We start from the raw sequence: 27,503 nt of genomic DNA on the forward strand, positions 1-27,503 counted from the left end.
ATGTGGATACAAAGTTCTACCCTGTCACCAAGGCAGTATGGACTAGGGGTATGGTTCAGTGCTAGAGCACTTGCCTAGCATGCATGAGGCCCTGGGTTAGATCCCTAGAACTTGGGGGAGGGGGCGGGGGGGTGGAGCTGCAAGAAGTGTGAGGCCTTTGGGAAGCTGGGCAGTGGTTCAAACTCAGTGGGAGTGGGCAGCTGTCCAGGAAGAGGAGCCAGGTAGGAACTGGAACCTGCTGAACTGACCACCATGGAACTGGAGTTTTGTGGTTGATACTACAGGAAACTCAGCATTTCTCTCCTCTAATCCCCTCAATGTACAAGTGAGGAAAGGTGGTTAAGATGGTTTAGATGTTCCCTGTGTTGTGTAAGTAGAAGTTATTGGCAGAATCTTGACCAAATCCAAGGGAACCCAACATGTTTTCTTCCCGAAGGAAAGGAATCATGGGTGGGTCTGGCCTTAAATGAGTTTGTTATAATAAAAATTTTGCAAAACAATGACACAAACAACCACCCAGAAATTCAATGGAAATAACAGGTGAATGTGAGATACAGACACCTGAAGTGAGTTCTCTGAATAATAACATGAAAAAAAATTGGAAAATGAAAGGTATAATGAGATACACACAACTGAAGGGAATTGTCTTAAATGGCTGATTATAATGAGATGTACATAAATTGTAAGGCTTGTAATGAAATGAAAAAAAAAATCATATTCTTGCCTGATAAGATGGGGTGTAATGTCTACACCTGAAATAAGTCATCTCAGTGTGCTGCGTGTAATGAGATGCACATAATTTTAAAGAGTGTAATGAGATGAAAAATAAATCAAACACTTGTCTTAAAATGAAAGATGTACTAAGATGCACACACCTGAAGGGCATTGTCCTAAATGGGTTCAATTTAATGAGATGCATTTAATTTGCAAAGGGGATAAATGAGATTGGCCCAGAGAGAGGCTGAGAAATACAAAAGTATAAGATACACTTGAAAGTGGTATAATAAAACCTGTCTCATCTATGGAATGGAAATAAGATGCCAAAGTGGGAATGCACAGTATGATACGATCAACATTCTGGCAGTCCTTGGTTCTCTATCCCTTGGCCTGTGATGCTTTGTAAAGTTGAATTATCTTTTGACCCTAGGTCGATGCCAGGTATAAAATAGGCACCTATGAAACTTCATTGAATGAATAACTGGCTACGTGGAAAAAGGAAGATATAAGGAGGAATCATATAGCAAGGAACTTCAAAAGGCAACGGAAAATAATTTTCTGTGAGCAATGTTCTTGGGAACAACACTGGTGATGGGATCTAATCTGCATAGATAAAAATCACCAAACTGGTGATTTTTAGTCTCCCAGGCTCTTGATTTCTTCTAGGGGTGAGATGGGCAGTTAACGTATGTGCATATAGTTGGATGGGAGACAGGTAGACATTGCAACAGAAGGTAGGAATATCATTTCTACGATTATGTTCTCTCCAATATTTTGTTTCAAAGTCAGACTTCTCTTGGACTGTCTTCTTGTTATGGTTTGGACATGAAGTGTCTCCCCAAAGCTCCTGTTAATGTAGAAGGATTCCAGGTGAAATGATTATATTATAATAGCTGTAACCTAATTAGTAGATTAATCCATTCTATGGGTTAATAATTTGAATGAACTAACTGGGTGGTAACTGTAGGCAACTAGGGCATGGCTGGGGGAAGTAGGTCACTGGGGGCATTCCTTTGGGGTTTATACTTTGTCCCCAGTGCCCTCTCTCTGCTTCTTGGCTGCCATGAGCAGAGCAGCTTTTCTGTGCCATATCTTTGCACCATAATGTTCTGCCTCACTTGGGCCCAGAACAATGGAGTTGGACCACCACGGACTGAACCTCTGAAATCATGAGCCAAAATAAACTTTTCTTCTTCGAAGTTGTTCTTGTTGGGTATTTTAATTACAGTAACAAAAAACTGACTAACATACTTGTTTTCTCATTTTTTAAAATAATTTTTAGTTGTAGATAGACACAAAGCCTTTGTTTCATTTATTTATTTTTATGTGGTACTGAGGATCGAACCCAGTGCCTCACAAATGCTAGGCAAGTGCTCTACCACAGAACTACAGCCCCAGCCTTGTTTTCTGATTCTTGATGAAGTAATAGGTTTAGAGAAATATGTCCCTTCTTAAAAACAACCACTTAGGGGGCTGGGGAGGTGGCTCAAGCGGTAGCGCGCTTGCCTGGCGTGCGTGCGGCCCGGGTTCGATCCTCAGCACCACATACCAACAAAGATGTTGTGTCCGCCGAGAACTAAAAAGTAAATATTAAAAGTTCTCTCTCTCTCTCTCTCTCTCTCTCTCCTCTCTCACTCTCTCTTTAAAAAAAAAAAAAAAAAAACAACCACTTAGATATTTGAGGGGGAAAAAGACCCCTCTTTTTTAATTTTAAATTTAATTTTTTAATTAATTAACCAGCTAACAAGTAGGGAGAGCCCCATAATAAATGGCAGCCTCAGTGTTGGGAAGACCACAGGGGATGATGAATGTCATAGCCTGGAGAATATGCCTTAGGGGGCAACTAATTATTCAACCACATTCCATTGTGGCTGCATGGGAATATAGTTCCCCAGAGTGCCTGATTTTTCAACAGAAATCAAGAATCTGATGTTTTTAACATGCAGTCTTCAAACCTTTAAATGTTGGTACAAAAATGTTAAAAACAACGTATGGTTCAGACAAAACATGTCTGCCAGCTAAATTTGATTTGAACATCATGCTTGACCTGAGACTCTCTTATCTGCAAATTTGAGTGAAGTTGGAGGTTACTAGGATGAGATCTGGGCCTAGTCATTACAGGAATACCACAAACAACTTCAGTTCCAAACTTCTTCCACTAGAATGTAAACTCCCTGAAGGCAAGAACTTTGATCACAGTTGTACCATTGGTGTCTAAAACAGGTACTGAGACAGAGTTGAACGTGTGTTAAATGAATGTTCAAGCCATGAGGAGTAAGAAGGAGAAGACTACAGGATGATAGTCTTTGCCCTCAATGGGCCCCATACAAGGCAGCAGAGGGGCTCTTTGGTAGAAGATATATATAGCTCTGGTCATCCACTCCCATGAGCAGTTTCTCCAAGTTAAAGGTCTTTCCTGATGGACAGGGGTCAGGGGCAGAAATCAATCTGAATAGTTTCCAAGACACTAATACGGAGTTCCATTTGGGGCTGAAGGAACAGCCCCCCCCCACACACACACACTGTCCCCCCCATCCTCTTTCATTACTACGGGGATTATGGAACATCTTCTTCTTGGGTTAGGTAGCATTTTAATCATGATGCAGAGACAGGGTTTGGTGCTTCTTCAAAACAGAATTACCCATGTCTCAAATGATTTAGAAAACCCTTTTTAGTTGGCGGCATGGTTGAAAAGATGGCAGAATGGGATAGAAAAACTTAGGAATGGAAGGAGAGGGAGAGGCAGGCCACTCTGTAATCCCTGGGGATAGTATTCCCTGAAGTGTTTTGCTGAATCCCTGTATAACTTGATATTACTTGAAATAAAGCAGGGACAGGGAGGAGATACATCTGGGGAAGAGCTGAAACAAAGATAAATCAGTTTCTTCAGAACTTTTGTAGAATCTTTAGTATACTAATGTGCATTATTAAATTCTACTAGGAAAATATATTGTTTCTTAATAATACTAGGCTAATTTGACCATGGAATTTTTTTTCTTGGTAGCGTATCTTTTAATATATGTTCTTTGAAAATCACTGCTTTAAAAGACTGGTTTTACGGATGCTGGGAGGTGAGGTTCTAATGCATTATCTTTAATATTTTGATGTTCTTATCTGCTCATAGAGGGGCGCTTTGCTGAGTTTGGAGAACCCTGTCTAGGTGATGGGAGGGTAGGTTGGTGTTGCTAGGCTTTGTGAGAACAGTTCCCCAAGGAACTTCCCAAAACTGCTTTTGTATGTATAACTATCCCCTTCACCATCCTTGGCCTGGCTCTAGGGGACCCCCAAGCATATGCACTCTGCAGCCGTTATAAGTATGAACAAGAAACTCCCCTTATGCTTCGAAGTAGATAGCCCTAGACATCTTAGTAAGAGTGCCTAGGTAAGGAGAACTCTAGTCTTGAGATTGACAAGAAAACCTGCCTCTCACTTATGTAGGGAGAAGAGCTCTCTCTGAACTTCTTTCCCCAGTGGATACAGCATAACAGGGAAGGTCCCCGGCCCCACATACACACACACAATTCAGAGGTTAAAGCTGTAGTCGAGACTGCATCTTCTTCCCGGTTCCTGGGACCTTTCACCTGTGGGATAGGAAAAGGACATGCGAAGTTGCTGTGTGGTGCTGTGGTAGTACCAGCTCAAATGGTGAAAACTCAGGCCTAGGACTACAAAGTCCTTTGAGGGAGGTAGAGAGCAATGGAAAAGAAAGACCAAATTCAGAGCTTTCACTGCAGTGGGGGAAAATTGCCAGGAGAGGGCAGAATAGAACTTTCTTCTGTCTTCTCTAATTTCTTTGTTTCAGAGCTAGACTCATACAAGGTAAGTGGGCCAGATTTGGCCATCTTTCTGCTCAGAGTGGTTAACGCAGGTCATCCAAAAAGCACTCTCCTTTGTCCTTTTCTGTGGGTAGTCTGCTCAGTAGGATTGATGCAGAGACCTCCAAATTCTTTCTGACTCTGGTTCCACTAAAGGAACAAGGGACCTCTATGGCAGCTACAGAAAAAGAGAATTGCGAACCAGAATTATGGTAGGTAATAAGATTTACTGAAAACTTCTCAGCCACATTCAGTACTGGTTTGGTGGATACATCAGAAGGAGGTTGCATAACATTAGGCAGGTGGAGGGGGCTGGAGGAAATGATGTGGACACCTGTGTGTGGGTGTGCCTGTGTGGGGTGGGTGGGATGCTTATCAAAGTGGTAAGTGGAAGTGTGTGTGTGTGTGTGTGTAAGAAAAATGAACCAGAAGAGGAAATGTATTTTTATCCCACTGCACATTGCAAAAGTCTCACGCCAAAAAAGCTAGACTTTCCTCTACCTATGGCATCAAAAGGGAGTAAAAAATGATTGGATCACCCAGATTATAAATAAGGTTATTTGTTTCTCAAAAATCCCTATTAAAACATTAAATATCAGCTCTTTTGGGGGAGAAATACATTCATTTCAGGGAGACCTCAGGAAAGCGACTATTCTTTTGCTCCACCCCAACCAGGTAGGAGAGGGGAAGCCCCAGAGGGCCCTGAGGGTCCCCTCCAGTTGAGCCAGGTAGCCGCTAACATCCTGCCACTGAAGGAGATGGCTAATGCACAATTTACAAATGAAACTGCACGTCCATTAAATTAAATCCAATGGAAAACACACGTGTGATCAGTCCTGTCATTCACAGTCATGGTTTAGGAGGGAACAGGAGGAGAGGATGCCAACTGTGAGGGCCTGGAAGTTGGGCTGGGAGCATGTGTGTTAGGGCAGAGAGTGGAAAGCCTTCTCCTCCCAGGAGCCCCTGTTCCTCCAGTGCTGTGTACAATGGTGGTGTGCAGAATACCGAGGAGGGTGGGATTAGGCACCACCACAGTCTTTGGGGTGCTATTCCCCACTAACCCGCCATTTTGGATATCGATGGAAAAAGGGATGTAGCACCTTCTCCAAAGCCTGGCTTCTCACTGGACTGATGCTTCTTTCCAATGTTCCTTCTGCCTTCTCTGATGGATAGAACTAATCAGGGAGGCTGGAGATTAATGGTGCCAGCCTAGGAGCAGAAGGACAGCCTTGTGGACCTGCAAGGTGGGAAGAATCCAAGCCACTTTGGCTCCATTCCACCCTCTCTGTAGGTCTACGGAAGGGCTGGAATGTCTGAGGAGCTCCATCTGAGGATAGGACCATCTAGGGTAAGACACCATTGTCCTGTTGTTACATGAGCTGTGTTCTGTGACACACCTAGGGACAGCTGTGGTCTTCAAAGTCACCTCAATATGGCTTCCAGTGCAGGTTCTGCTACCTCCTCAGCTCCTGGAGCCAACCCAGATAGAGGGGCTCCTCTTAATCTCTTACAGGTTGAGCCCACCAGCTGATAATTTGTTTTCAGGAGAGAGAGAAGGAGGCTCTGCTGGCTCCACCCCTCTCTCCCAAGTCCACGGTTGCTGTATCCAGAGAAAGGAACCTAGAGGGATGAGGTGGAGCCTCAGAGGGAATCCAGGTCTCACTCTGATCTGCAGGATGTTTTGCCTTAGGCCCTACCACTCCTCCAGCCATTGGTTATGCTTTTGGGCTTCCTCCTGCCTTCGAATGTCTCTCAAAGCAGTTGAGATACTTTTGGGGATAGATCCCAACCCTCTTTTGTCTCTCCCTTCCCTCCCAAGTCTGTCCCCTGAAAAAGGCCCACTCTGCAAACAGCATTGATCCCTCTCACAGTGTGGGGCTTATAAACAACTCAAGTCCTTCTGTGGGGGACCCGTGGGTGCCATCTGTCCTCAGGGTTTGGGTGAGTCCAGATCTCACTCCTGTCTTTCCACACAGACTGCTTCATCGGCCCCACCAAACGGAGTCCTCCATGGTTCCAGGGAAGGGGGCCGGGGTGCTGATTGAAGCTTGGTGTTTGGGAAGAAGCAGGGTGTCTCCTCTGCATTTCTTCAAGCTACTGATGTGGGGAAGCTGGGGCCCAACTTCCTTTGTGCTCCCTGCCTATGCCTCCTGCCCCCCACCCTGAAGCCCTCCTGACAACACTCCTTTCCTGCTTGGTGATCAGCGCTTCTGGGCTGCCTGGCTACTCCAGGGAGTCACTGTGTTCCAAGCCCAGGTCGCTGACATTCGTTGTCTGCAGCTCATCAGCCTCCTCCTCTAGCTCCTCTTCTTCCTCCTCCTCCTCCATCTCGTCCTCATCCTCTTCTTCTGTCCCATCCAATGAGTCATCATGTGCAGCCATCATAGCCTGCTGCATGGCCATGGTGGCATTGTCTGAGGACAGGGACTGCAGGTTGTCCAAATTGATGGAACCTGCATGAGACAGGGCAAGGGTCATGACTTCACAGAGGCTGTTATTCAGGCCCAGTAACTTCAGTATTGAACAGGGCTGACTAGACTGGCTCATGGGGTATGAGCTCCTTGTTTCTCTCCTTGAGGGTGGGAGGTACTGGAGATGGAACCCAGGGCTTTGTGCATGCTAGTCAAGCACTCTACCACTAAGATACATCTCCCAGTCCTTTGTATTTTATTTTGAAACAGGGTCTTGCTAAGTTGCTGAGGCTGGTCTTGAACTTGTGATCCTCCTGCTCAGTCTTCTAGACACTGGGATTAGAGGTGTGTGACACAATACCTGGTGAGCTGCTTGTTTCTAAGGGTACCCAACCTTTGGCTAGATCATTACTTGGTCAGAAGTCCCCCATCCATTCACTTCAGCTACTCCCTACCTCATTCTAGGCAGAAACACTTGCAGCTTACTATTTACTCAGCATCTTCTATGTTAATATGTTAAGAACTTTGGGCTTTCTAACAGTTCTGTAAGGTAGGTATTATCGTCCCCACTCTAAAGAGGGGGAAATGAGCCTCAGAGAGTTAAATCATTAGCTCAAAATGACACAGTCAGCAATGAGAGTTGGGATTGTCTTCCAGATTGGTCTAGCCTAAAATCAGTTTCTTTATACTATAGCTCCTAAGAGCCCACAACAATATACATGCATGTATGCACTAAGGCTTGCGTGCACACACGCACACCTCCAACCCACTGCCCACGCAGAGCTATCTTCACATGCCAAGTTCTAAAATGTCTAGCTGATTGAATTATTCATTATACACTCGGCGACTGGCAATTACAAGAGTGTGTATGGAGGGTGTGATGGAGAAGCTGGGAAAACAAAACTTCTCCTGGCCTCTGTTCACAAGCCAGCTGCCTGCCTTGGTATTTATAGATGGCCTTGGTCTTGGGGATCCACACAGACACAGACTGTGTTGAGGAACTTGGGGATGTGTGTGGGAGTGAAGAGAGAGCTCTGCTGAGCTGTCACTGACTCAGATGACCACTGACTCCCACACATCTTTGTGAGATCACTTTGAGCTTGTTAAAATGTGTGCCCGAAGCAAGGTGTGGTAGCACATGCCTTTAAGCCCCGTGACTCAGGAGGCTGAAGCAGGAGGATCACAAGTCTGAGGTCAGTCTCCAACTTAGTGAATCTCAGCTACTTAGCGAGACCCTGTCTCAAAAAATTAAAAAAGGACTGGGGATGTAGCTCAATGTAGCTCAGCGGTAAAGTGTTCCTGGGTCCAAGCCTCAAGACAAAAATAAGGTGCAAAAGCATCCTTTCCTTTAAGGCTTTGAAGGAGATCAAGGAGGGCTAATCATTGTGATAGAGCAACAGTAGGGGCCTAGGTAAGGAGACAGTCCTCGAATCTTTGCTTTCCAGGAGCCCCAACCTGCCCCTACCTAGGGTACCCTCAGCCCCAGTTCTTACCATCAGGGTTTGTTCCTGGGGCACCACCCTGCTGCTGCAGCACTCCTGCAGCAATGGAGTTGGGCCAGAATCTTTGGGTGGGCCGGTGCTGAGACTTGATCTTCTTGGCTTTGGGGGCAGGGTCTGGGTTACTGGCATCAAGCATGGGTTGCAGGATGCGCCTCCGGGCATTGATGAACCTGCCCAGAGGTAAAGATGGAAAGCTGGTTAGTAGGTGATGTTTGGTGTGGAGCAGAGAGGGCAATGCTGCTCCCAGATACAATTAGATAGAACAGATGGGGTTTTGATCTAAAGGGTAAAGGCCCAGCAGAGAGAAGAGCTCCACATGTTGAGGAATTCTTAAAATCACCTGGGGCTCGGCAACCAAGAAGCAATATGGGAAGAAAGCCTGAGGAGGATTTTCTCATGAAAATCAAAGGGAGATCAGTAGAGGAAAGGGTCCAAGGGATGGGAGATGGGGAGGGAGGGGGGAATGCTGGGGAGTGATATGAACCAAATTATGATGTTATATCATGTATTGTATGCATGTACGTATTTTGATAACAAATCTCATTATGATGCACAACTCTAATGCACCAATTGAAAAATTGGGGGACGGGGAATCCACCAGGATTGAACAAAGGAGAACAGAGCTGTAGCCATAGGTAGCAACTTCTGACTTTTCCCCAGAGAGCTGAGGGCTTATATCAGGGCCCCAACAATAAAGTCCATTCCCATCCAGCTCAGGCAGATACAGAGAAGGCGAAAGCCAAGATCTCCCTGTGGCGTCAAAATGGAGACTCTCCCTCCTCCTTGCCACTCCTAATGTTGAAGAATGTTTTAGTTTCAGTTCACACACAGGTGGTGATCAGATGACCACGGGCTGTACCTCCTATCTATATAGATGTCTGTCTCAGCAGTCAGTGGGGCTGGATGCTCAGGTGTGGTTGGGTTTTCTATTCAACAAGGAGCTTCCAGGGATGAGCCTGGCACAATTTCCCAGCAGAGGGCGCTGAGAAGCTGCAGATGAAGCCATGGGTACTGGTGTTGATTCTGGCTCTCTGCATTTAGTTCCAATGGGAGGAGGACTGGCCTGGCAGCCGGGCTGAGACTGAGGCAGGTCTGGACTTTCTATCTCTTTTCCCTTGCCAAGCATGTGGCCCCAGGTCCCGGAGGCTTTGGGCAGGTGATGCTAACTCACCAGTTGTTTACTTGCAGGAGGGTGAGGTTTGTCTGGGCTGCAATCTGCCTCTTCTCATCCTCCGTGGGGTAGGGGTGCTGAAATGAGAGGTGAAGGGCTAATGAGGGGTGGGCACCTGGGGGCCAGGTTCCCTAGAGACCATGCCTAAGTCTTGGACACAGTCTTGGGCCAGTTGTTTGGAAGCCCAAACAGGGGAAAGTTTATTTCCCCAAAGACAGTGAGCGGGCCTAGGATTTGGCCAGAGGCTAAGCCATGCCTAAGGCTCCACATTCAGAACCACCTGAGCCTCAGCCCCTCAACGGGCAGCAGGAATCAGTGCAATACTGATAACTTCCGAGGCACCTTCACATCCTTGTCACTTGATTCAGCAGACAAGCAGGCATTCTCAGTGCTGGGATTTACAATGCCCTTAAAAGCCCACAAAAGGTGGTAAGCTGGGTGAATGAACCGATTCAGTTTAAACTAGCTGATATTTACTGAATATCTATTATGCCTGCTTATGCTAGGCATTCTTAGAAGATAAACATATTGCTAACACTATTGGCTTAGGACTCTATAGCCTGTGAAATGCTTTCATGTGCTTAATTTCTTTTAGGCAAGCCTTTCATTCAAACTGTCAGCTAGACAGGTTAGGTATTGGTATTCCCATTTTTTTAATATTCATTTTTTTTAGTTGTAGCTGGACACAACACCTTAATTTATTTATTTATTTTTAATGTGGTGCTGAGGAGCAAACCCAGGGCCTAGCACGTGCTGAGTCACAACCCCAGCCCTGAGTCACAACCCCAACCCTTGGTATTCCCATTTTGCAGATGCAGAAATGGAATGACTCCTGCACTGTCACTCAAATGGTAGATACCACTGACTCAGTTCTTCTGATGGTGGCCTGGTCTTCTTCAGAATGTCACTTTGTAAAACTGAGTCACTGTCTTGTGGAGGTGGCGAGTGGCACAGGTGTCTTGCATAGTCTTGGCACACTCCAGTCCATGCATTGACTATATGTTTGCTCCTTCTCTTAGATTGTACTTCTTGAGGATGGAATGTATACTTACTAGTGTGTCCCCAGCATCTTGCACATATAAATGACTGCTGAGTGAAGGAGAGCAAAAACAGCAATAGTTGCTGTGATTTGGGAAATTTGCAGTAGAGAAGCTTGGAGGAAGGATAAACAGGTGGTGGCCAGAGTGATAGGGAAAGACTGGGTCATATTAAATAATGGGAGGGAGAAAAGTCCTGAGCCCACTTGGTGGTGAGCCACAGATGACGAAGGCTATGTGTCTCTGGGTCTCAGCACTGTGCCTGGCACCAGTAGGCATCATAAGTATCCAAATGGGTGAGAGTTTTGGTCTGGAACTAGGAGTGACCTGGGGGCTTTTGGAGCAGAGGACCAAGCCATCCAGCATCTGCAAACCATATCATTCCTTTAAATTGGGCTGGTAATAGAAAGTGGTACTAGGGTTTTCTGAAGTCCTCAAGATTGGGACTTACAACCTGGTTCCCTTATGACTAGCTGTGAGATCTCCAGCAAGTCACACAACCATACAGCATAAAGTCACCTAACGGCTAAGTAAAATGATACTTGTAAAGCACTCGATAAAAGGTAGCTCTTCATACTATATTATGGGGTGATGTGGGGAAAGTGTCTAAAGCTCTCCAAGGAAAGAGTTTGAGGATGTGAGGGCGATCTGCCTGCGACATCTGTCACCCCACTGATTGCCAGGTTGGATTTGGCTGATCTGGCTGGCTAGGTGGGTGTCCCCTTCCTCCTTCACAGCTCCATGTGCGTCTCTCCTGAAGCTGCACGCTTGGTTGAAGAGGATTTACCTTCCCCCCACAGAGGAGGACCATTCTTCGGTCAAGGGTATACAAGTAGCTGTGCTCCCCTGCTAGAACCTCCAAACAAGCTCTCAAAGAGTTTCAGATCAACAGCTTGGAAGTACTCTTATTATCAGTGACAAAGGAAAGCAACCTCTTCAGTTGGCCTCGAATCCCCTGACAGAAGCAATTGGGATCATGTGTTGTTTTAATTCACACCTCTGACCCTGACTGCCACACCAGGGCAGCTGCGACTTGTGATTCATGCAATATTAAGATGCTAACAAGAAGTAAAGCACATCAGTGTTAAGGAAACCAATTTCATGCTAATTGGGAAGGAGAGAGGGAGGCTGGGAGGAGAGACTTCAGGCCCCACAGGGTAGGGAAGCAGGGATTCTGGAAGTTTTGACATTCAGAGACTGAGGGGTGCTCATGTCCTACCCCCAGCTCCGTGCGTTTCCAACCTTCCTATCTTTGGGAAGGAATGAAGCAGCTTCCCTATCCATGGCCATCAGATCTGTGAATAAAAGTGTCCCCTCTCATTATCTACAGGGATTGGTTCCAAGACTCCCACAAGTACCAAAATTCATGGAAATGCTCAAGTCCCTAATATAAAATGATAGAATATTTGCTCAGAATTTGTACACATTCTCCCATTTACTTTAAACCATCTCTGGATTACTTACAAAACCTTATACAACGCTACATAAATAGTTGTTAATACCATATTGTTTAGGGAATAATGACAAGGAAAAAATTTGTACATGCTCCGTATAGACACAGGTTTTTTCAAATATTTTCAATTCATAGTTCATTGAATCCATGGATACAGATCCTGAAGACACAAATGCTGACCATAGGACAAAAATACAGTAGTGACTTTTGGGCTTTCATGCCATGTACATTGCAGAACCCTCACTGGAACGCTTTTCCGAGCTTCCAGAAAAATCTCTCACAGGTCAAAGCCTCAGGAAGGCCTTTCCCAACTCCCTGATGCAGAGCCAGTCACCGCTGCTCTGAATCAGTGTACCAAGCACCCTACAGGTAATGTATTCTCTCCCAGGAGCCCATGAGCTGCTCTCAGGCAAGACCAGGTCTCATTAGACATTGTCTCTCCAGTGTCCAGATCAGTGATGGGCAGAGAGATCATGTTCAGCAATGGGGTATCAACACATGCACCAGTGAACATAAGAAGGAGATGTAGACTTGTTTCCTGAGCAAAGCTCGCCTGGCCTTGATGACCAAGCTGGGTCATCAACTCAGACAGGTTGGATATCTGCTGCACCTTAGGTGCCAGAAGGGATAGATATTTGACATTCAGAGCTCACAACTTAGATGGGAAGGGAAAAGGGGTGGGGAGACATCTCTATTATTAACTGTCGTTCATGCTAAATACTCCTTGGGTGGTTACAAAAAAAAAAAAAAAGGTAGGTTGGACTGGTCCAGAGAGGTGAGACCTGAATTGGACTTTGAAGAGTGGCCAAACCATTCAAGTAGAGGAGGGGGACAGTATTCCAGGCAGGAGGCTTGTACTGGGACTTAAACCAGTCAGTTGACAATCCCTTCCATTGTTAAAGGAACCCAAAGGGGGAAGTCCCCAAGCCTTCCCTGGAAGGATGGATGATGTTTGCTGTCTCTAAGGAGGCTTCTGGTGCTTTCCCCATTGAGTGGATGTCACACACAAGTTAACATACACCTGTCTCACAGAGAGCTGTAAGAGGCAGTGCCACCAATGACTGGCTAGTTATTCTTATGGATAAGGGTATAAACCTCTTACTATCCCCTAGAACAGTCTCCTCTCCCTCTCCCTCCTGGATCCAGCATTTCAGGAGGCACGTGGTGGAGGCTGTGGGTGAGTAGCAGCATTCAGCCCAGCTTTGGGAACAGGTGTGTCGGCCAGAACATTCCTGGCTCCACTTCTGAGTGCTGATGGGAGCAGTCCAGCTCATACGCACCTCAGACCACATGATTCCTGAGGACAGAGTCAAAATAGTCCTGGCCCTGGGACAGACTGTGATTGGGTCAGTGCTACTTTTAGCACAATTGGAAAAGTCTGGGGCCAAGAATGGGAAGAGGAATGAAATGAGATCATGGTAAGCCATTAAGCCATGGTAGCTGCTCTCTGATCATCAGTTGGAGGAACTCCTTTGGAGATGGATGGGAAGGACCCAGGTAGCAGTTCTCTGTAAGCAAGTGATTTGTCCTTGGAAAAGAGGTACAGAACATACTAGAAAACTCCAGATCCTTCTAGGGCCAACCTGAAGACTCCCATGGCTGGGCAGTGCCACTTGGCAGTAAAGAGTCTTTGGAGACGGGTTCAAGACCTGCCCCCACCTTCTGGCTATTTGTTGCTTTATGTCTTCCAAACTTAGCTTTCTCAGCTTAACTTGGAAATAGCAAAATAATGCGCATCTCTGGACTTGAGGGATGACTTAATGAGATGACGCAGAGCGCATACATTCTATTGATTCACTCTGTGCAATGTACCGAAGCCTCCCTGACACCATCTAGTTGAATATTTAAGGTCTCCAGAGCAGAGAAATGTAGTATTTATATCAAGTTGGTGTTTCAATGCACCATGGTCGCCACTAGGAAGTTCCTCTGCAATCTAACCTAAATTCCTTCCCAGATTTCTGTGACACCTCCCTCTATAGCTCTACAACCTGAGTCTCATCTGGGCTCAAATGACGCTGAGAACAGTTTTCAGTTTGAAGAGTGAGTTTTTCCCAAGTCTGGTCAGAAGTGAGCTTAGCTTGTGCTGGTTCCTAGGTCTCTGGCTACATTTTTCATCAACACCCACCCTGAGGTTGTCCTTCCACATCCTAGTCCATGCAAGTACCACCACAAGGCTGGCCAGGTCACCAAGGGGCATGGTACATAGGAAGCAGTAGCCTGTAGGTATCAGTAGCCCCTGTGTTACTGCTGGAGCAGGGCTTGGAATCTGATTCAGAACAGGGAACCTCCTGCTCCCATGGCCTGCCACCGCCAGCTCTGCTCTGGGTCCACTGCTCCTGTGGGGGCCACAGGCTGGTTGCTGTGTGCCATCACTCTTTGAGCATGGCTCTGCTAATGAGGGGCTTGAGACCATCTAGAGAAGGGCATCCAGCTGGGGGAGGGGCTCTGAGATGGCCACAATTCATCACATCCAGGATGCCAATGATTTGGGATGCATTCTGAGTTCTAAGATGCTAAAATGGAAAAAGCAAACCTTTTAGAAGAAAGAAAAGCATAATTATTCACCCATAGAATTTCTCCTTCTACTATAGTTACCTGTGTTTAGACCTTCCATTCTTTCATTTTCTCTCATATTTTTATTTTACCCCATCCCTCTTGAGATTGTGCACAGCCAGAAAAGTACAAAGACTTCAATGTATAGTTTCATGTATTTGCAAAGCAAATACCCATGTAACAACCCCTCAGGTCAAAAGATAAGATTCTACCAGCATCCCAGGAGCCCCCTTCTACTCCTGAATTAGCTCCCCAAAAATATTCTCCCCAAAGGTACCATGACTTTTATGGCAATTACTTTCTTACTGTATAGTTTTACTATCTATGTTACATCCTTCCACATGATAGGTTAGTTTTTCCTAGGGTTTATATTAATGGAATCATTGACCCATGAACTGTAGATGTTCATCTTCATTGCTGTATACTTTTCCATCGTGAAAATCTACTGCCCTCCATTCTTCACCCTCCCGCCATCTCAAAACAATTCTCTCTTCCTCTGGTTTCCATTTCAATCCATTTTTCACACTGCAGCTAGACTGGTTCTTCTTAACTCCCCCGCCTTCACCCCTGTTTAAGTTAAGCTATCTGGATGCCACTTTTGGAGCTCTAAGCCCTCCTATGTAGGATTCCTCACACTGTAACAGTAACTATTGAGTTGTCGGTCACACCAAATAATAGGCTGCAAGTCTTCTTTGTCTTTTTTGAGAAAAGGGACCATGTCTTTCTTTTTGAATGCCCACCCCCACCATCAGTTCTGAGAATGCCTGGCCCATGGTAAGTGTCCAATGCTTATTTGTTAACTTGGAACAATCGTGGTGGCTTGGGGCTAGTTGCTACTTCTCACCTTTCCTCTGAGTGTGGCTGCAGTTGTGAAGGTGGGTGGATGGGGACATCAGTGATTCAGACTCCCCAGGAATTCCACCTAGAGGCAGGTTGCACATCTGTGGTGGGGGAGGACGGGGTACTAAGAGTCCATCCAGGCCTACTGGCTGTCTCTCTGGAGGGTTATGAAGAGAGCACTGTGAGAAGTAGGTGGGAACAGGGACTCCACACCCAGATGGACTGGGTTTGAATCCTGGTCCTGCCTCTCGGCAGCTCAAGATCATGGGCAAGTTTCCTCTTCTGCAAAGGGAAATCTTCCAGCTGTCTCAAGGTTGTTATAGGGATTATGAGAGTTAATAATATTTGAAAAGTACTTAGAACAGTGCCTGGCATATCTTATGAGTGTTTGTTAAAAAATAAATAGACAAATAAATATTTGGCTGGATGCACATGGCTCTATGTCTGAACAAGCCTCAGGTTGTCTCCTGGCAGATGGCGGGGCCTCCCAGCAGCCCCCTCTATGTTCATATCACTGTGCTCTTGGGCTTTATTTCCTGCATGCTCCAGGGCTGCTCCAGGCCCTCTGCACATGTGATAGTGCATTTTTTCCCAACCTGGGTCTCAGACTTCTTGGGGGATGCTGTGAGGATGTAAATCTCCCATGGCATTTTCAGGTGAAATCTCTGAGAACTGCAGACTCCCATGGGGAGTCCCGGGACTCAGTGCTGCCTGGGGGCCTCTCACACTCCCTCCCTTCTCGGCTTGCCCATCCAACCTGCTGTCAGCAAGGCCCAGTCTTGGATGGAGATGCACCAAGCTTCCTTCTTCCCTGCAGACTCACTGCCAACGTGGCACACATCCTGGGACTGTGGCTATGCCTCCGGCACTTTGCCATCCTCCCTGGGGAGTCAGAAGGCAGCTTCTCTCTACATCCCTTCAATGAAGGGCAGGTGGGAGAAAACAGTCTGATGTCACAGGCAGGAATTAGAGGCCTAATGAATCTCTGGCACCAAGAGATGGTTGCAGCCAAGAACCCCGCTGGCCTGACTCCAGGCTCCCAGTGCAGATGCCTGAGCAGCCTCTGGGGGGAACTCTGTCCCGGCCATGCAGGTTGCCAAGTTCCAAGGGTGAGAATAAGAAGATTTTATGGTCAGAACACCTAAAAGGAAGTACATGTTGAGGCTAGCCTGGGCAACAGAGAGACTCTGTCTCAAAATAAAAATAAAAATGGTGGGGGGTGTAGCTCAGTGGAAGAGTGCTTTTGGTTTCAATCCATGGTGTGCAAGTGCATGTGTACATGCGTGAGTGCACGCACACACACATAAATAAATAAATATCTAGCCATCCTTAAGGACCCGCCTAGATGCAAGATCCTCCACCAAACCCTGCTAATGAAATATCAAAATAGCCCTAAAGGTCCCTGAAGCCAACCTCTTGCATAGTTTAGGAGCCCTTTATATCAGCATACCCCAAATAAGATACAGATGTGCAGAGACAGTGATGGCCTCAGCCTGAGCATGTCTTGGTGGGGTGTGGGATGGTGAGAGTCTCCTGGCTGGTCTTCAGTTTTAAGCAGCCTCGCAGGTTCACTGTCATGTTCTATGTGTGCCATCTTGAAGAAGGCAGGCACTTGGCTCTGAGTATTACCATCATTCAGTGCACAGCCCTTTGCTCAGATGTTTGGGAAGATCTTTCTATTGAACTCAAGTCTGACTCCCTACTCATCCATCCAGAGAATCCTGCACAGAAGTCTACAAGACCGCTCTGACCTAAGAATAACGGTTGCCACCCCTAATGGATGCCAACAGCTTTTGGCTAACTTTGAACACTTACAGTGGGAAGAGTACTCTGCTGAAGTACTTGATGTGTATCCTCATTGAATTCTTTAGGCATTTAGATAATAGGCATTGTTATTTCACTTCACACAGGAGAAAAGCTGAACTCAGAGGGGCTGGTACAAGTAGCAAAAGGCAGATCAGAACTGGGACTCAGGACCCCCATATCTTTAATCAAGGCCCCTTTACCTCTGCTGACGTCCACCTGTCAGGCCCTGTGCTTTATAATATATAAGTGATCACCTTCACCTTAGATAAGTAATGCTCTCTCCACTTTATGAGGAGGAAATCAACTCTAGAGTTCACAGACCTGATCAAGGTCATAGAGCAAGTAAAAAATGGAAGTCAAGTACTGGGCATGGTAGTACACTGCTGTAGTCCGGCTGGGCAAAGTAATCCGGAGGCGACAAGCAACTTGAAGGTTGAAACGGGAACTACTTTATTGCGAGTGAACTCAGTGGGAATTGAGTGAGAACTCAAAGTAGCGGGCACCTAAGGTAGCAGGAGCCGCTTCTCTGCCGTAGAGCAGAGGTATATATACTTAACTAATTACACACTGCCTGACTCAATTAACCTCATCTAGATACAGCAGTCAGCCAATAAGGAATCCTCATCATCTTAATGGCTCGCTGGTGTGCTTTACAAACCACTCCTCCTGGCAAAGTGCCAGGCGCCATCTTGACTTGATTTGCATCCCCAACAGTACATGCCTGTAATCCCAGCAGCTCGGGAGGCTGAGACAGGAGGATTTTGAGTTCAAAGCCAGCCTCAGCAACAGCGAGGTGCAAAGCAACTCAGTGAGACCCTGTCTCTAAATAAAATACAAAATAGGGCTGGGGATGTGGCTCAGTGGTCAAGTGTCCCTGAGTTCAATCCCTGTACCCTGCCCCAGAAAAAAAAAAATGGAGTCAAGATTCATTTCAGTGTGAGTGCCTCAAAAGCCTTTGTTATCCTATGCCATTCCTCAGGTGAACAGGCTTCTTTTACTTCTATTTTCCACAGGCCAACCACGCCCCATCCCCTCAACCATTCCTCAGATGACATGCTTCTTGTTGGTCACCTGAACAGATATTTCACCATCTTGGCCCTTTTTCTCTAGACAGGACCATCAAAGGACCTTTTGCAACCCAATACTTGGTTCTGGTTACACTATTAGGGACATGTTTGACAAGCACAGGCGGCCAAATGTCTCTGGCCTATCCTGACTCCTCCCTTCTCAACCTCCATGAGTGTTTTTGGCGTTTGTAAAATAGCACTTGATTCCACCATAGTTGACCTTTCTTGGCTTATATGTATACACTTTTTTTTTTTTTTTTTTTTGAGACAAGGTCTCAGTGTTGTTCAGGTTGGCCTTGAACTCCTGGGCTCAAGCAATCATTGCTTCAGGCTCCTGAGAAGGACTAGGATGCTAAGCATGCCTCTATTTATTTATTTATTTTTGCAGTATTGGGTATGGAACCCAGGGCCTCATGCATGCTAAGCAAGAGCTCTTCCACTGAGCTACAATCCCCTGTTTATGTGTATAATTATTCCCCTAATTAAATTACCAGCCCCCTGAGTGCTAAATCATGTCTCATACCTGAAACTTAGGTGTTAGTAAACCGATATGTTATTTAGAACTCAGATCACATTTTCCTATAAAACGAATTTTTTTCAAAATATTTTTTAACTTGTCAAAGGACTTTATTTATTTATATTTGGTGCTGAGAATCGAACCCAGTGCCTCACACACACTAGGCAAGCGCTCTACCACAGAGCTATGACCCCAGCCCCAGAAATAAATTATTTTAATAACAGTTTTCCTGGCTAGTCCCAAGGCCAGTTTGGTTAAAGGTCTGTGTTCAAGTGAGGGAGGAATTGCAAGGTTCAGAGGGACAAGCAAGAGACCTCCCTCTGCTTTCTGGAGGACAGTGCTAGACCTGGGCAGCTCTGAGATTGGTGGGTGCAGACTGTCTGTATCTCCTTTTTGTACCCTGTTGACTTACCACTGCCTCTTCTCACAAGCCACAGGCTCCACAGGCCTCCAGGATTTCAAGGTCAAAACCCCTGAAACTGTGTCCATGATGATGCAAATAAGGCTTTCCTCAGAGTCTCAAAAGAGGCAGGGGCCTAGAGAAGTTTAGAGCAATTGCTAGAAGATTCTCCACTGGCACCCCATTCAGGCTTTCCTCCTCAAAATGCTGTTAAAAAGTGTTCTTCTACAAGCACTGCTATTCTTCACATGAAACTGATCTTAGCTCTGAGTGGGAGTAGAAAAGCAAGATTTGAACTAATTCATTCTAAACTGTGAATGAATGGCCTCTACACAGGCATCTGCTTTTTACAGGGATTAACTTAAAATGGGCATCTGATCAATGGAATTTCATTCAGTGTGAACAAGTTAAAGGGAAAAGTAGCAGACAAGATATTTTGGAACAAGAATGGGATCAATCTTCCTACGCCATTTTCTTGCTTTTTGTAAGGGTTTTTACTACTCTCTACAGATTTCCTAATAGTTTCAAGATTTTGCTCAGCATTTTCCAGGATTGGGCATATTATGAAGACTCCTGGGCAGGGCACTGTGGTGCACGCCTGTATCCCACAACTTGGGAGGCTGAGGCAGGAGAATCACAAGTTCAAAGCCAGCCTCATCAACTTAGTGAGGCCCTAAGAAACTTAGTGAGATTCGGTCTCCAAAAATAAAAAAATAAAAATAAAAATAAATAAAAAGGGCTGGGGATATGTCTCAGTGGGTTGCATCCCTGGTACCAAAAAAAAAAAAAAAAAAAAAAGATTAGAGGCATCTGTATCAGTGGCTATGCCTGTTTCAGGTCAAGGTTCCTTCACATCCATCATCTCATTTCATCCTCACAACAACTCTATAAATTGGGTATTGTGATCCATTTGACAGCACAGGAAACCAAGGCTTAGTAAGGATAAGAAACTCATTCCGTTTCTCCAGAGGCTTAGAGGGGTGGTGAAACTCACCTGGTGGTCCTGCCACCAGGTGCTGCGTCCTTTCCATATACCACATTCTTACTATTTGTAGGAAACATACTATTTCTAAGCCAGGTGGGCTGGTAGATCCTGTCATGGGGACCTAGCTATATAATTCCTTCAAGACTTAACACGGTGTCCTGCACAGGGAAGTGGTGAGGCATGCAAAGAATGTTTGCAGCAGCGGCAACTGGATGGATTTCACCTCCACATGCCCTCCTTGGCCGGAAGCCCTGTTCAGGGCACAAGCTGTACCTGGGAATGCAGCCACTCTGTTTCCCCTGGTCAGAGTGAGTCCAGCATGTGAGGTGCTAGGGTTGTGGGGAAGATAGCTGGGAATCTGGTGAAGAATCTGTAGGATAGGGCGGAACTCAGAAATCACATGGAGTACATGAATATTCATAGCAGCATTACTTATAAGCCAAAAGGTAAAAACTACCCAAATGTCCATCAAGTGGTGAAGAAATAAACAAAATGTGGCATAGCTACACAGTGGAATATTACTGAGCTACAAAACAGAATGAAATACTGATACATGCTACAACATAGATTGCCGAGGTCTAGTCCCAGTGTGAGGAGTGAGGGTTAGATGAACCTTGGAAACATGCTAAGTAAAAGAAGCCAGATACAAAAGATTACATTATATGATTCCACTCATTTGGAAGGTCTGGAATAGGCAGATGCCTAGAGATGGGTAGCAGATCCCAGGTTGCCAGGGGCTGAGGAGTGATGGCTAATGGGTACGGGATTTCTTCTTGGAGTGATGAAAATATTCTAGAATTAGATAGTGGTGATGATTGCACAATGCTGTAAATATACTAAAACTCACTGAATTGTACAGTTTAAAAGGGTGAATTTTATGGCATGTGAATTATGTTTCAATTCAAAAAGTCATAAGAGAAGGCCACCCGGTGCCTTTTATGTACTCAGCATTCTGCCCACAGTTGAGTTCATACGAGGGCCTGGAGCAAGGCCCTCAGTTCTGCTGGCTGGGTAGACATGGATGTGGGGCAGGAGGAGCGGGGACAATGGCAGTGAGTGGAGCACAGCTGGGCCCTGGCTGAGGAATGTGATGATGGGGTGTGTTAGAAACAGTTTCACTGTGATTTCTGAAAACTGGCCCGGCCATACAAAAATCCGAGACCTATTCCACGATAGGGCTCTGTGCTTCAGACAAAAGTCAGGGTTCCCCTCTGATTTACCTAGCATGAAAGCTCTGAATGTCTGTGGTTTCTTGGGTTCTATGTGGAGACAGTAAAGCCAAGTGGGTAGGAGGTTAGAGCCCCAGGTCACAGGTTCTGGGTTCAAATCCTATGCAATCTTGTTATCTGTGTGACATTGTGAAACGTGTTGCCTTCTTTGGGTCCCAGTTTTATCACTGGTAAAATGAGGACAGTTGTACCCACCTCCTAGGGTACTTGTGTGGGTTGAAAGGGACAATGTAGTACAGCGCTGACCACAGACTGGCACGCTGCTGTGGTCGGTGCAGGAGTGACTGCTGTGCTGGAGCTTGGTTTCTTCTCCAGGACTTCCTGGCCTGCGAACTGCTCATGTACTATGGCAGCAGCATGTAGAGAACTGCCGTGTCTGGGGATGAAGATGAGCAGAATCACCTGGCAAGCAGGATGATGCTGGGATCTGGAGTGGAGCAGGTGGGAGCCAAAGCTGGGGAGGATTCATAGCACCTCTTCCTCCATTCAGCACTTCTCCCTCCTCCACAGGGAGGGAGGACCCTCTGCCAGGACTTCCACCTGACCTGGGTGTGCTATGAAATGATTGCTTCCAGCAGGAGTTTAGCTTCTTTCAGCCAAAATGCAAGAGCAAGAAAATGTCACTGGATTCTTTAGGGACTCAGCAGTCAGCAGCAAATGGATGAAACTATCCCAATCTCACTGCAGGCTGACAGCAAAAAAGGCTCCAGAGGTAACCTCCATCTCAGGAGCTGTCTATCATCTGAACTCATGTCTGTAGCTGCTAATGCCACAGAACAGCGGAAATGACATGAAGCCTCGGACACAGGACAAAAGGAACCCACCAACCAACAAACAAACACAACAACAACAAAAAACAAAACAAAACAAAACAAACCCTAACTTCTGCCTGCAGAAAAGAAGATAGCAGAAAAACCAAAATTTACTATAGAGTGCTCAAAATTAGTATCTATTTGGCCAAGGTAGTAAATGACATAATGCTCTCCATTTCTTCTGTAAACCATAACAATCGCCAGTCATCAGATCCTGATACTTGAGTTGAAAGGGCTGCTTTGTAGAATATCCATCAGCCAAATTATCTGTTTATCAGAAACTCCTCAGTGTTAGTATCCAGATTGGCGTATGACAGTTAAAGATGTTATAACAATATAATTTAATGACCTGCCCTGTAAACCAATGAAATATGAGTGCAAAAAGAAAGAGTTCTGTTGCTAAGATAATTAAAAATGCTTTAGAAAATCTTGAAACTCAAATTTGCTTAAAAATGCTAAATATGGAGCGGGTAATAATAGTAATAGTAGGCTTGGTGGTAGAGAGCACTTGTCTAGCATGCTCAAGGACCTAGGTTAAAAAAAAAGAAGGAAAGGAAAGGAAAAGCTGAATAGTTAGGATCAGGTGAGTCATATATAGGGTATTGGAATGTACAATAAAAATCCAGAAAGATCTTGTAGCCAGATTAGCTCCCAAATGTCAATGTTCTTATTTCTCTTTAAATAAACATGGAATTTAAAGAAATTTTATTATGGAAAAGGTTTATTCAAGAAAAATAATAAACATTAATCAGAAAAAGACCTTGGTCCTACATCAAAAATTAGCAAATGAATTTATACACATCTTTTAAATTAACATAAAGCAAATTTTTTGAATGGTTGCTCCTTTTTTTTTTTTAACCATCTTTTTCAATTATCTAACCAACAAACTAGTTGTCCCAGCTGCACCGGATAAAGAACAGCTGTGGAACACTGAGGTGTGTTTTTACTTTATACCTTCTCCACTCTTCTTTCCCCAAACTGAGTAGCTACTGCATAACCACTATGCTGTTACCCCGAGGTTCTCTCTCCCAAGAGTTGTTCTGTCTCAGGGTTGTTTCTCAGAGCAACAATGACAAGGAGAATGATTTGGAGCCATCAAATACATTTGGAAGAAGCCTCAAGCCTTAACCCTCTTGTGAACTCCCAATGCCACCTAGTACACTGAGAAAAAAGAAATAGGCTAACCTTTGTAGAACCCAGATTTGCTCAAACATTTCACCAAGGAACTCCTTTTTGGCAGCAATGCCAAGCAAAGTCCTAGGAAGATACATACATTTGGGAACCAATGCCATAGGGCCCACAGACAAGGGAAACGCATGGTCCCTATTCTTGAGAAATTTAGCACAGAGTCAGAGCCATAACGAATATAGATTTGATGCACACACATAGCATGGGAAAGCCACTGCGCTCGTCAGTATACTCTTAGGATCAGATGATGGGAAACTCAGCAGGTGTTACAGATCAAAATGACACATTAGCCATCCACCTTTAATTAATTTTCACAAATGTTGAGCTTTACCCTTAAAAACTTGCTCTTGGTTGGCTGCTCTGGAAAGTTCAAAGTGAACAATTTCTGAAATTGACCATATGGAAGACCTGGCTCTTTAAGGATGTTCTCTTATTTAATGTTCACAACCAGGGGAAATAAATACCTTATTCTTTTCAAAGAAATAAAATCAGAGTGATCATGTAGCTACTGCAAGAAATTCAATTCATACCCCAATCTGCTTGGCTTCAAAGCCTGTCTCCCTTCCCTGAGCCTGGTTACCAGGAGCCTTTCAGCTTCTGTCCTGAAGCTAGGGTCTGGCAGGGAGTGTATGTATGTGCACATGTACACAGATGACCAGGCTGCTCTGATGATGCCCAGGTTGTGTGGCTCATCTGTGGTCTGCAGAGTACAGCCATGATCTGCAGGGGACAGCTCTGGTCTGCAGTGGACAGCTGTGGGCTGCAGGGGGAGTTGTGATCTGTAGAGGCCAGCTGTGTATACTTATTACTCTAGAGTGACCAGAATTTTTCAGTTCAGAAGTTCTGGGTTCTGACTTTAGAGGCCTGGCAGCCCATCCCTTCTCATCTCCTGAGGCCACTGTCTTGAAGGCATTAGCTGTGGGAGGACTTTGCCAATGCTAAGTGCTTTCTTACTAGCATCTGCAGCTGCAAGCACTTCCAGGCTACAGAGAATAGCAGAGTGGGTGAGTGAAGGCAGGCGGAAGGTTCATATGTATCCTTTTTGGCAAGTCTTCTCTACTGTCCTAAGTGTCTTTATAAAGCCAACATAGGTCCTTTATTCTCTTCTGTTTGGTGCTCAGCTAATTCTCCTGCCTCTTCTCTTCCTCTCTCTTCTTCTTTCTTCCCAAATCCAGTTGGAAGTGACCATAGAGCAGAAAGAACAGACCCTGAACTATAGAGGATGCTCACAAGGAAAGGGCAGGACATGAACCCAGGTGAGAGGTGGGCACAGCCAGAAGGGACTGAGCTGGGTGACCCGCCAGTCTCAGGCTAAAAAGTTGAGCTGCAGATAGGGAGTGGAGGGTAGATGAGGTGGTTTACAGATGTGTTTACAACCATTTTAAAAAATGCAAAGGGTAGTTCCTGATTCCTGGGTTTATGCCAAATAGTATGGTATAAGGGCACTCCTGTCAGGGATTCTCTGAAGGATGTTAGAAAGCAGATATTTCATAGATATGAATTCTATGTAGCATCATTGGGCAGTTGGGAGATGTATGCTAATATCCAACCCTACCAATTGAACCATTTCCCAACATTTCAGCTCTTAATGTAAGTACTTGTTGCATTGACCTGGATGCTTTAATGGAAGAGGATTTCAGATGTCAGCCTCTGGTTATTGTGTTATTTTTAGTTTATGTCTTTTCTTGTGTGTGTGGCCTGAGCAAATTTGAAAAGAAACAGCTGGATGAATGCTTTATAGCCAACTTAATGTTTATACAGAACTTGCTGGGTGAAGATTTGATTGTGATTGGTTCTCTAAACACATACATCTTTGTTCTTCTGTTAAAAAAGCATGCCTACAGATCTTGGGCTAGAATGGAAGCATTACATTTTGACCCAAACCTAAGTGAGTAGAATATATTCTGTATTGCAACATTTACTTCTGAGTTGAAACTGAATTGGATCTCATGGGCTCAAGTTTGCCTGAAGTGTTTGGATACTTCTAAACATAGGGATCCCTTTCTAACAAAAATTAATTAATTAATTAATTAAAAAGTCTTTATGCAAATTAAAAATGCATGGGGACCAGGGGCGAAGGAGGAAAGGGAATGAGCATTTATTAAGCACCTCGGTGTTCCAGGGTCTTTGTAACTATTTCATGACCTCATTGTGTTTTTTTTTTTAAATTTATAGTTGGACACAATATTTCTTTGTTTTATTTATTTATTTTTATGTGGTGCTAAGGATCGAACCCAGGGCCTTGCACGTGCAAGGTGAGTGCTCCACCGCTGAGCCACAACCCCAGCCCTCATTATGATCTTTACAAGAGGTGAGAGTGGCCAGATTAGAGAATAAAAGGTAAAATCTAGATTTGAACCCAGGTTTGGTTGCCTTGAAAGCCCATGAGTTTTCCATCCTATTGTTCCCTGTCATCACACCACAATGCATGGAGCCTGGTTCTGATCCATTGAGGGATAGGGTAGCCTGTGCTGCCCTGATTTTGGTTGTGACAGACAGGTCCATGCAGAGATGACAGATCTTTCTCTAGGGAAGCCCTCTTTCCCATGTGTGGGATGCAAGCTCTAACAAGACCCTGGGCTTCTGGGGCCATCAACTGGCCAAAGGGATCCTTGGTTTTCTGAAAATTTGGGAAACCAGAACAGACAGGAAACCAGAGCATCACCCCTGGAGATCCAGACTGGACGTCCCTGGTTCCCTTACTTCATTGCTTAGGCTCTGGGATGTTTCTCCAGCTTCCTCTCCTTGCCTTAACTCTTAGTCTTCTAGCCTCTTCTGTCCAAATTAGTTTTCTAACTCAAAACTCCAGATTTCCAAACTACATAGAGATTTTAAAATGAGGTTGTTCAGCAACACACTGGAGATGCACCAAGTCCTGAGAGTTGGGTGGATAGCTTTGGGGAGATGCCAAACTCTGGTCCCACATCTACTGCCAAACAGTGATTCTTCCCATTCTCTGCGCACACAAAAGACCAGCATCTCTAAGACAGAATCCTTAAGACCATATTCAGTCTTCTGCTCCCAACATCTGAGAGCCATTGCTGAGGCTTAGTTTCTGTGGCTTCTGGAGGCTCTCCCATTTCAGATAAAGGGATGTGGATTGACTGATTAATTAATTCCCATGGTCCATTTGATTTCTCTCCTTCTCTCTAAAGGAAGATCTCTCTTCATTCCTGGTTCTTCCCACAGTTCTTGGTCCATGTATCCATAGCCCCTCTGCATTTGTCTTGTATATGCATGTGTCCTGTTGCCACACCAGACTGCTGGACGCCTGCCTGTGGTCACAGAATCTGCTTCCTACCCCACGACAAACACACGTCAGACCCACACAGTCCTTGGTCTTAATTGCTATAGCCCTTGAAATTAGTGCTATAGGGGATTATAACTTTGAAGTCATTCCTAACATTCAACCAAAGGCTTGTCTTTTATAGCTAACACCACATGCAAACACGTAACCACCATCATGTTATGTGCACATAGTAGGCGTTTTATAAACACTGCATTTAAACCCAAGGAATTGCATCATTTTAAGAAGGTGGGAACTGAGGCCTATGACAGCAGTGGCTCTGTGTCACAGAGCTGAGCTGGTTATGTGAAAAAGCCAGGATTCCAGCCTCATCTGTCCTCCAGAGCTGGTGTTCTAACCAAGCTCCCCTAAGCTGTACCTTGTCCAGTGGCTCTAACCCAGAGGGAAATGGATACATACATTGCTTCCCCCAGAAGAGTAAACTTTGGACCCTGAGAGAGAATTAACCTGTTCTTCCAGTAATCACAATACCTCCTCTTGAACTTTACTCTGTCCACAAAACAATGTTGTACACATGCCCAGTACTGAACTCTTTCCAAAGTGTTCATTCCTATTAGCTCCTTTATTGTCGTATATTTTTGAGGCAATAACAGCAGCAAGTACTAGAAAGCCTCCCAGCTTTAGCTCCCCCCCACCCCGCCAAAGGAGGGGGAGGAGAGGGAGCCTCTCCTGGGCTGGCCTCCAACTGATACT

The 27,503-nt window shown here is 45.3% G+C and overlaps 1 protein-coding gene across 10 annotated transcripts in view; it reads right to left on the reverse strand.

Annotated features, from left to right (window-relative positions):
- Positions 1 to 5,076: 5,076 nt before the first annotated feature.
- Positions 5,077 to 27,503, reverse strand: part of PKNOX2 (PBX/knotted 1 homeobox 2) — a 267,831-nt gene continuing 245,404 nt past the window's right edge. For all 10 annotated transcript variants that reach the window (XM_081261555.1, XM_081261559.1, XM_081261558.1 and 7 more), the window contains 3 exons: positions 9,617 to 9,693; positions 8,437 to 8,615; positions 5,077 to 6,985 (listed from right to left, as the gene is read on the reverse strand). In XM_081261555.1, the coding sequence (XP_081117681.1) occupies positions 6,756 to 6,985; positions 8,437 to 8,615; positions 9,617 to 9,693 (486 nt within the window). In that variant the 3' untranslated portion in view covers positions 5,077 to 6,755. The remainder of the gene's footprint in view (positions 6,986 to 8,436; positions 8,616 to 9,616; positions 9,694 to 27,503) is intronic.

This window comes from Spermophilus citellus, assembly GCF_964194105.1.
Source record: "Spermophilus citellus genome assembly, chromosome: 2".
Taxonomy (NCBI): Eukaryota; Metazoa; Chordata; class Mammalia; order Rodentia; family Sciuridae; genus Spermophilus; species Spermophilus citellus.